Here is a 10,364-nt window from a genome sequence, read left to right on the forward strand (position 1 = left end):
ATTTTACCATCATTTTCATTACCACAAATGATGGGTTGGGAACAGTGGGTTTGTTGCATTAGAGCACCAAATCCACTTTAATTTTGCAATCTGAATTTGCTGGTACATAGTTGAATCCAAGCTGCAAAATGCTGAGCCTGGAAGTGGCCTGTATTTTTAAAGCACTACTTTATTAAAAAAAAATTTATTGGCTTGGAAACTTTTACATTGAAATTAAATTAAATCTTATGTTAAATGAAAGAAACCCCTTGGTTTCTTGCTGCTCAGATTTTTGCAGTGCTGTCAAAGGCGTAAAGGAAACTTCTAGAATGACATGATTAAAATGCCCTCCAAAACAGGACTTCAACATGTTTCTTTAAATATTTATTAGAACCATACAAAGACAGTATTCCTTCTTAAATGTATCTCATATTAACTTTGATTCTGAATTAAATAGAATAGTTGAAATTAAAATTAAATCAAAACCAATTCCCTACCATGCTCTTTTGCTATTGTCTAGGGGCACAAATGATTCTTTTGAGAGAGAAAAAGCTAGCAAAAGTATGGCAACATGAAAGGTACTGGTCTATTAGAACAAAAACAACTTAACCAGGTTTAGGCTGCAATACTAAGCATGCTTACATGGCAGTCTCACAAGGAAATATGTTTAGAAGGAGGAGGAGAAATATATTCAGGAGCTGATGTTATAAAAGAAGAAATAAGATTATGGAATAAAAAGAAATGTGTCCTTACACTGTGAACAGAATGGGAGAAATAATCCTTATTTAGGTGGTCACACTCATAGATAATTACTGGCTCCAGCTTCTGCATGCGTTTCACACAGCCTTTGTTGGTACTGATGGTTTACAGCAGGGTGGGGAATTTTTTTTCAGTCAGGGGGACACACTGCCTTCTGGGCAACCTTCCAAGGACCATGTGCCAGTGGTGGGTGGCGGCAAAAATGGAAGTGGATGGTGCCTACATATGCCCTTCTCCACCCAGACAAGCAAGAGGCATTATTGGAGCTCAAGGGCAACCCGCCCCCCAGCCAAGGGAAAACACTGGGGGTCAGAAAGGGGTGGGGTCTGGGGAGAGTTCCATAGAAAGTCCTTGAGGGCCACCTGGTTTGCGGGTGACCATACAAAATGTCCTTTTTATTATTACAAAAGAAAGAAAAAGCACAGCTTCTAATTTGAGCTACAAACTGCTTGTTCGGGAATAATCTCAGCAAAATGCTGTTTGTGTTCCAGGCATACAACTAAAGTTGCAAATTTGCACGCTTAAGCTGATTAAGCCCAAGAGGCCAACTATATGGAAGAACACAGTCCAATTTAACTGCAGCCTACTTCATGATATGGCAAGATGTATAAATTATAAGCACCCACACCATGGATCTTATGTCTTGCGTAAGTGTGCAACAGGACTGCAGCCCATGCCAATTTCACATGCTGGTTGAAGTGAGCTGTGGGCCATGCCCATATCCGAGTGTATGAGAAAACAAAAGGTAAACCAGTGCAAAATGTGTGGCCACAGACACAACACTGTGGATTTAAGACTCCTTGTTTTATCCACATATGGCTGTTGAGTTTGTATTTAGGGGTGTGTGTTTTTAGGGGGGAAGTTTCTGGTTAAAAACAGCAATAGAAAGTCCAAATAAGAATACATTATTAAAGATACACAATGGAATACAAAATAGTTGTTAAATATTAGAATGCTTAACTTAATATGTCAAGATTTCATGTATATTTGTTGCATACCACTTACAATGTATACTTTCAAGAAATAGTAATTTAATAAATACCACCCTGAAAAGCAAACTCTTATTAGAGGGTGTCTCATACCTCCTTAGGGTATCAGTGGAAATGAAGCTAAAGTAGGCCTGCTTCTGGATAACCCAGTATTATAGTATTTTTCTCACTTGCTGGTTTGACACATAGCCAGTTTCTCACTAATGCAAGCATAGGTAAGAATAGACAAATGCCTGGGGTTGGCCCTTATAGATTGTTGTTCAATCAAGCGGGAGCACAATGTGACTATATGGTTCACGTAATGAACATGGTGTGGGGCAAGCCATTGCTGAACCACTCGTGCCAGCAAATTCACAAGCAATCCTTCAAGAGTCACTAGTGAAATCACAACATGTTTCAGAACTAGATGACCAAGCACTGCACAGGTTAATTAGTTGACTTGACAATGACAGAAGGAAAGCCAGCTAGCTTCTGATATAAGGGTCATCTTACAGTGCAACCCTATATTTTTCTGTTCAGAAGCCAGCCCCATTGAGTTCAATGGGACTTAACTTCCAGGTTAAGTGGGTAGCAGTGCAATCCTAAACTCAACTCTCCTAGGGAAAAGCCCTTTACTTCTAAGCTGACATGTAAATAAATATATAGAGAGTTAATGGCAAACTTGAAAAGGTACTTCCAATACTTGATATTTAATGTAGCGATCTTAAAAGAGCAGAATCAGGAAAAGGCTAGTATTATGCAAGGTACTAGGAAAAGGAATAGGTGAAGGAATGAACCATGCACTGAGAGAGCGCACTGAGATGTGTTTGGTAAAGAACCCTGTGGTTTTTACAGCACCAAGCCTACGCATATTTATTCAGAAGCAAGGCCCACTGAGTCCAATGGGGCTTACTTCCAAGTAAGTATGCACAGAACCCACAGCCTTAGTTTTCTTGTAGAGAGATGTAGGTAATGAAATGGCTGGAAGACTGGAATATTTTTGGAAGGGTAAGAGTGTCTGCAAATTCAGCAATAATTTCCATCAAGCACGCGTTATATTCAGTACTATGAAAGTACAGAAGATGGAGAGTAGCATTTTAGTATCTGAACTGATGTCTTAGGAATTTCTTTTATTCCAGACAAAACAGCCCCCTTGTACACAATACATGCAGTTATTTCCAAATACCTCAGCTCTGCAGAACTGTGTCACAGGCACTGCAATTGCAGAGCACCTCTTACTGTTTAACATGGCAAGTGAAATCCCTACAGTGTGAGCAATTAGGAAACAGAACAGCTAGAGGAAAGAAGTGTGGTGACAGTGATGATGTAGCAGCAAGGGGAAAGGTTTTGCAGCAATGGAAAAGACTATTGCTACTTGGAGTCAAATTACTGCTGGGAATTCATATATCCCAGGTGGCTTGAAATAGAAAGAAAGTCTTATTCTGCCCTGCTGGCTCCAGGAGCCTTACTCTGATCCACTGAAAGCCTTAGGAATTAGATTCTCATTGTTTACCTGTACAGTACCTAAAATTCCTAGTGCAAAAGAAGAGTCAACAGGATTTGTCACCTTCTTTTAGAGTGGAAATCTGACTACCTCCACTCCATTTTATTCTTAAAGGTTACTTGGAAGCGTTCCCCTGTCTTTTTCAAAGGGTACAAAATTACCTGTTCTGAGCTTGGAGTAATATTGCCAGAAAGCCCTATTTTGGTTTTAAGGACTGCCCCTTCGTATGGAACACTGCCATCATAAGAGAACAAATGCTTTTTTGAAATGTTACAGCTCCACTAGAACACCACTCTGTGGACACCATAGCAATTACTTTTTATATTTAGATCTGGCAAGTTCAAACTCTCAATTGAAGGGAATGATGGCTCAGATTCCAATCTCTCACTGTTGCTGGCATTCCAGCTGGGCTGTCTCCCAGTGGGCAGGAAATTTACATCCTGGAGGGAGCCAAGCTAGACTCAACAGTAGCTTCCAACTATGCTAAATCCTTTTACAGAATTTAAAACAATTCTTGCACAAAAGGAAAGAGGAGGAAAAGGATGGGAGTCACTGCTTCAAGTTTGGCAGTGTTTTTCAGGCAGGCCCTAAGGTTTCACATCTTAAAGACTGTCACTCGTTTTTAAAAGTGCCTAAGACACAAATCCACATATGACAGAACAAAACCCTTGATATCAGAATGTTCACAGCTCCAGCTCACCTTATTTTGCAAGTTTAGAGGAATGTAATCAGAAGTACACTAAGCACACAGTTGTGTATTCTGCACTGAGTAAAGGTGGAATAGGAGAAATGATGATGGCATGGGAGAGATGAGATGATGAAGGTATTCTCCATACTCCATGACTGGGATAAGTGTTAAATATGATAAAGAGGTGGGAATTTTTCCTTCATCTGGAGAAGATATCCCCATAATTTTTTTAAGAGAGAGAAGGCTATATTATTGCAGTCTTGTGTGATATGGATGAACACCACACCCTTGTACTTTGCCAAATAAACAGTTTCCACATTCTGGCTCCATACAACCTCTAATGAGTATTTGAATTCCTGTTTTCCCCAACACACATTGAAAGGATGGGAAACTTATTCTCTTACTTCTCTTGAGGCTTCATACAAAAGTTTGCAGCTACCTCTCTGGAAATATTTACAAAAGATCACACCCTTCTGCTCCTGATTATGTAACCTAAAACAACAACTTGATTTCATTCTCAGAATCACTAATCAAGATTTAAAAAAAAAACACCTCCATGTCAGCTATCAGCTGTGAAAGAGTTGAATGAAACTTCTCTTTAGCTATCCTAAATTAAGTCTGACAGGCTTACAAAAGGGGGTAAAGGTAAAGGGACCCCTGACTGTTAGGTCCAGTTGTGGACGACTCTGGGGTTGCGGCGTTCAACTCACTTTACTGGCCGAGGGAGCCGGCGTACAGCTTCTGGGTCATGTGGCTAGCATGACTAAGCTGCTTCTGGTGAACCAGAGCATCACACAGAAACGCTGTTGTGCTTTCGAACTGCTAGGTTGGCAGGAGCAGGGACCGAGCAACGGGAGCTCACCACGTTTCAGGGATTCAAACCACCAACCTTCCGATCGGCAAGCCCTAGGCTCTGTGGTTTAACCCACAGTGCCACCCGTGTCCCTTACAAAAGGGGGTAAGGAGCAACAAATTCCCCAGTCTGCCAGAGAATATGAGGATTGCAACATTATTTAACAACTATAAGTTGACAGACAATTAAGACTTATGACCTGGGGTGATCCTTGCAATAATATTGGACAAGTTACTCAGCTTCATCTCTTCCAATATAAAAGGGGCAACCAGTGGTCTACCTCACAGGTTTGGTGTGAAAACACAACCCATGAAAAACTGGCTGCAGTTGGGAGGAAGCTGGGAGCAAGGTCCAAAAGCTGTTAGCAAGTCATTATGTTTGGCCTCAGTGACTTATTTCCCTGGGTTACTGACCACAATTGGTTTCAGAGTGTCTAACTCTGCTGAATTGGGACTGATTGCAAAGTTTTTCCACATGACCAGGACTATCTAATAATATAAATACTAGTAAGACTCTTGGGACAGCTGTACAACCCAGTTATCCACAACTGAGCTACTCTTGGTTGTGCAGTAGTGCACGCTTCAAAAGCTGCTGACAAGTCACACTCCAGCCTCCATATCCACATCTGTAAAATGCATGCATAAGTAATCCACCAATAGGTTTTTTTTTAGTCAGCAAGGTTTGCAGTCTGATATACGCCTTCAGGGGAGCATGGCTGGTTGAACTCAACAGATCTTATTTCGAAGCAGGCAGGTATAGACTGCCCTGTTACTTGCACCTCCCTTTTACACATAACCCTCAAAGCAGAGGATGAACACAACACAACCAGCTTGTAAGCCACCTCTCGCCCACCCGCAGGATCTATGTGCATTCAACAGCTACATGACAGGCAGAAACCCAACAGGTGCAGGTCTTTTAACACAGAGAATTAACAGTCACCTCTTGAGTTTCTGCAAGTCAGAAAGTTGGGAAAGGCACAGGAGCCTGTAAGCATTATTATTATTATTAATAAAAAAGCAAAACAAGTGTTCCAGGCCATTTGGGTGCCTAAGGCGGAAATGGCACCCTTCGTGGTGGAAAATAAAATAAGACAGCCCAATTAATTTCCAGCTTGCTGTCCTTTAATATATCCCCACAACAACCTGTCCCCTGAGGAGAACCACCGCCTCCCGGGTTCATTTGCTTCAAAGTGCTACGCGGGAAGGATTATATGACTGACAAATCACAGCCGCTGTTTCGAATAGTAGGAGGGAAGGGGCGCAAATTGCGCGCGCGGAGGGTTTCCGTGCCTTGGCGAGCTGTTGTGGGGAGGCGAAAGGTCCCAAGTGGAGGCGTCGTCGGCGCCCTCGTGCTCCTCAGCCTTTGAGGTACTCGGTCTGCAGGCGGCTGAGGCGCGTGCCATGGCTGCGCACGGTGAGCGCGAGCAGCTCGTACTTGTCCCGGAGGCCCGCCGAGACGGCCAGCGTGTCCTTGAGGAGGGCGCGCGCGTGCACGAGCATGCCGGCGAAGTCCTCGCTGAGGCGGCTCCCCTCGCGACTCTCGTGCTCCTGGCCCTGCCGGAACTTGTTTTCCAGCTCGCCCAGGGACTTGTCCGAGTTGGCGTAGGCGTCGCCGATCTGCGTGGCCTCGCGGCGCAGGTACTTGCCGTAGCTCTCCTCGCCGTCCAGGTCGTACGAGATGCTCTTGCGGATGCCCTCGAGCACCCGCGCCGCGTCCTCCACCTGCCGGCCCAGGACGGTGAACTCCTCGCGCAGAGTCAGGCCGGGGGCCGCCGCCGCCCGCTGCTCCTCCTCGGCCGCCCAGCAGCGCCGCCGCTCGCTCACCCTGAAGAGCAGCTGGCACTTCTCCGGGTCATCGTTCTCCTCGTAGTCGCCGTCGGGCACGAAGTAGTGGTGCAGCGTCCCGTTGGACATCTCCGGGTACAGCGGCCCGTCGAAGTAGCCGCGGCACACGCTGCCCAAGCAGCCCAGCAGCCCCACCAGGCGAAGCCCCAGGGGCAGCCCCATCCCGGCAGGGGGAGAGACAGAGCAGCGGCTCTCCGACGGCGGGCGAAGGCAGACGGCGGCGGAGCGCGGAAAATCAAGTCCTCTCGCCCTCCGCGCGGGGCTTCATTGGGGCTTGCAGTTTGGCTTCTCCTGAAAAAGATCTCTCGAGTCACCCACGAGATCGTCTCTAGTCCTGGAGGTGGGAAGTTGTGTGCGCGGGGAGAGAGCGAGCCCTAGGGAGGAGTTGTTTCTTATTTCTTTCCCTCCAAGTTCCCCATGCACCTCCAGCACGTTTTTCCTCCTCCCTCCACTCTGCCTTCCAAGTAAAGAAACGTGCGAGCAAAAGCAGAGAGAGAGAGAGAGAGAGAGAGATTGTAGCTAGACCTGCCTGAAGCCGCTTGGTTTGCTACCCTTTTGCTGCTACATCTGGATTGATGGTGGTAACGCGGGATCTTGGCTTTTGGCCGTAGGATCTCTCTCTCTCTCCCTCCCTCTCAAATTACAACCACCGGTCCCGTCACTTCTGCAAAAGTCCAAACGCCAAGTTTGGAAGGAAGCCTTTAGACCTCGGTGCCATTGTTAAAGCTACAGTGTCATCCCTTGTGGAAAGCTGCACTTGGGGGGGGGAGCAGTGGGAGAAATAAAGGGGTGAGGGGAGATCCCCAATTAGATACTCTTGAAGAAGGCGAAATGCGTGCCAGGCACAGCTAAAGTCTGGGAGAATGCCAGCAAGATTTCCAGCGAAATCCCAAGCAAGCAAGCCAGCCCCATCAACTTATTTTGAAGACAGACATCTGCAGAAACGGCAGTGTTTTGGGATGCTTGCACTAGGGTTGGGTACTGAGCACTTTGTAATGTCTTGCACTATGCACACACCACACCACGACTGCAACCCCTTTGAGGGAAGGAGGGGTTTGTGATGTCATGAAATTGAATGAAACAATTGCCACATGGTTTCAGATCAACCCAACAGCTGCTTGTGTGACTAGTTCTCACCTGAGCCACGTTTTTTCAGGTTTTTAATTAAAAATTAACCCCGGCCCAGAGTTTCCTTTGAAGGCACACATACATGGCCACCACCTTGCTGAAGCTAAGCACACACACATCTTTTTATTTTGCAGATATAGCTGGAAGAAAGATGTAAAAACATCACTAACTGACATTAACAATAAGCGTACTCCATCAATCCTAACATCAGCATATAGAATAATATGTGCAGTAGGTATGTCCCAATAGATATTGCAACAAAGATTAACACTTAGGAAAGGGCAGTGTGAGATCTTCAGACTACTGAGTAGTAGATGGTGAGTTCTTGCCCTTCCTTACAAGATTTACATTTATTGTCCATCTGTTAGTCCCCACATCACAGGAAGATAATTCAAGAATGTGTGAACAACTGCAAAAATTTAAATGATTTCTCAAAAACATAGCTCACATGAACAATTTCTGACTAGAAAGCCGACACCACAGGACATGCCCACATCATGTGCCTCAAAGAGGTGTTTTAGCATTACACTGCCAGCATCTACATAGCCAGTTCCCTCCTATAAAGGCACTGTGGAGTCCAAAATACCCAGAGCATCATTTTTTGTTGACTTAATCTTGATTTTAAATCTAAAGATGGTAAAGCAACTTCCCATGGACTGAGCTGAATGAAACATTCATTAAGTTCCTGAGCATCCAATTTACAACATTCCAATAAACATTTATAAACAACTAATATGACTTTAGCTTTCTGCAAAGATTTAATTGTTTCCTCAAGCAATGTAGGCTATGTTGAGGCACACAAGGCTGATGGTCCAAAAAAGATGCTAAAGATACTGCAGTTGACTGGCATTCAGCACTAGCTGGTAAGTGGTATCTGGACCACAAAATGAAAAATGACAAAAAATCTCCATCTGATCCTCATTAATATATCCCACTATCAACCCACTTTTTCCACAATAAGGACTGTGTCTCTATTTTCATAGTGTGATACTTTGCACTCCATAATGGAAGAAAAGTGAGGTATACATTTAAGAAAATACATAAATAGGAAAATTATTTGCCCTATATGCAAGAAATCACACAATGCCAAAAATGAGAATAAGGGAAGGAAAGAAAGAAAGCAACAATGGTGGTGTAGTTTTAAGTGAAATGTTATGATCGGGGCGACCCAGATTCAAATCCCCACTTTGCCATGAGGCTGTCAGAGTGACCTTGAGCCATTCAGTATAATCTACCTCACAGGGTTGTTGTGAAAATAAAAAGTCAGTGGTGGGGAACCATTCCTTCTTGGGGTGTGTGTGAAATAAGTAAAAAAGGCAGTAACTATATATAGCTGAAAAGACCTTAATTTGTAAGTGGACTGTCATGAGAAAGTTTGGCACAAGTTGCTCAATCCAAACAGCTTGTGTTGCAGGGTTGGGAAGCTGCCATCTATATGCAACCAAATGGGTTTTAGGGGTTTAAGCTTAATCCCATTGCCTCTAGAATAACCCTAAACCACACACCCATTGATATGTCCATGGATTTCAGTGGATCTACTCTTGAGTATGACCTAAAAGAATGCCACTCAATTATTTAATGCATGAACTTAGTCTTTAGCACAAAACCAAAATAGGATGGTTTTAAAAAGACTTTAGTGAAAGGTAGTGCTACAACCAAGAAATACAAGGCACACATTGCAACTTCTTCATGACCCAGTGCTTTGCCAGTTTACACGGTCCAGAGTGGCACTGCAATTGCTGCCCAGTTGGTACTGACATGTTACAAGGCCCTTTATCGTAATTATTGGTTCCTGGGTTGTGGAATCCACAGTCAAATGCAGACCACCAGCCATGTATATAGGTTTCTAAAAGTTCAATAATATTTTTTTTTAGTTACAGGTAGGTAGCCGTGTTGGTCTGAGTCGAAGCAAAATAAAAAATTCCTTCAGTAACACCTTAAAGACCAACTAAGTTTATATTTTGGTATGAGCTTTCGTGTGCATGCACACTTCTTCAGATACACACAGTGTATCTGAAGAAGTGTGCATGCACACGAAAGCTCATACCAAAATATAAACTTAGTTGGTCTTTAAGGTGCTACTGAAGGAATTTAATATTTTTTTGTTTGCCTGGGACTATGAAAAGGAGATTTGCTAAGCACCTCTAAGGTTGGTGAATTATAAGTTGTGCAACCTCCAAAACCCATTCATTTCTAACTGATTTCTCACCCTTTGCTTGGAACTTTCCAAGACTGGTTAGAATATCAAATGTAAGGGAACTCAATTAAGGACAAAGGTCAGCAACAAAGGAGCAGACAAAACCATATAGGAGTTACTCATATAATTCTAGAGTCTTAAGTAACCTCAAAGATAGTTCAGCCCAACCTCCTGCTGACGCAGGAAACTCTCTGTGAAAATGGGTTACAAGAAACTGCATCTCTTCTACCAGAACAAGGAAAACTGGCAATACATCAATAGGAGGAGACTGGATTTGTGATTATCGGTAAACTGTGGAAGCGTTTAGGTATCTATCAAATGGATGTTATTTGACATCAAGAACAAACTCATGAGCTAGGTGGCTAGATACTTAATTGCCGCTCTCTCTCTCTCTCTCTCTCTCTCTCTCTCTCTCTCTCTCTCCCTCCCCCCTCCCCCCCTCTC

At 43.9% G+C, this 10,364-nt stretch overlaps 1 protein-coding gene across 1 annotated transcript; it reads right to left on the reverse strand.

Annotated features, from left to right (window-relative positions):
- Positions 1 to 350: 350 nt before the first annotated feature.
- On the reverse strand, positions 351 to 8,450 carry FIBIN (fin bud initiation factor homolog). The gene has a single exon (XM_035117662.3). It carries the CDS (start codon positions 6,755 to 6,757, stop codon positions 6,107 to 6,109), a length of 651 nt encoding a protein of 216 aa, XP_034973553.1. The 5' UTR covers positions 6,758 to 8,450; the 3' UTR covers positions 351 to 6,106.
- Between the last annotated feature and the right edge of the window lie 1,914 nt (positions 8,451 to 10,364).

The sequence above is a fragment of the Zootoca vivipara genome, chromosome 1 (assembly GCF_965207765.1).
Source record: "Zootoca vivipara chromosome 1, rZooViv2.hap1.1, whole genome shotgun sequence".
NCBI lineage: Eukaryota > Metazoa > Chordata > Lepidosauria > Squamata > Lacertidae > Zootoca > Zootoca vivipara.

Excerpts from the sequence above, each read along its gene's own strand:
- FIBIN (XM_035117662.3), bottom strand. The coding sequence starts at position 6,757 with ATGGGGCTGCCCCTGGGGCTTCGCCTGGTGGGGCTGCTGGGCTGCTTG.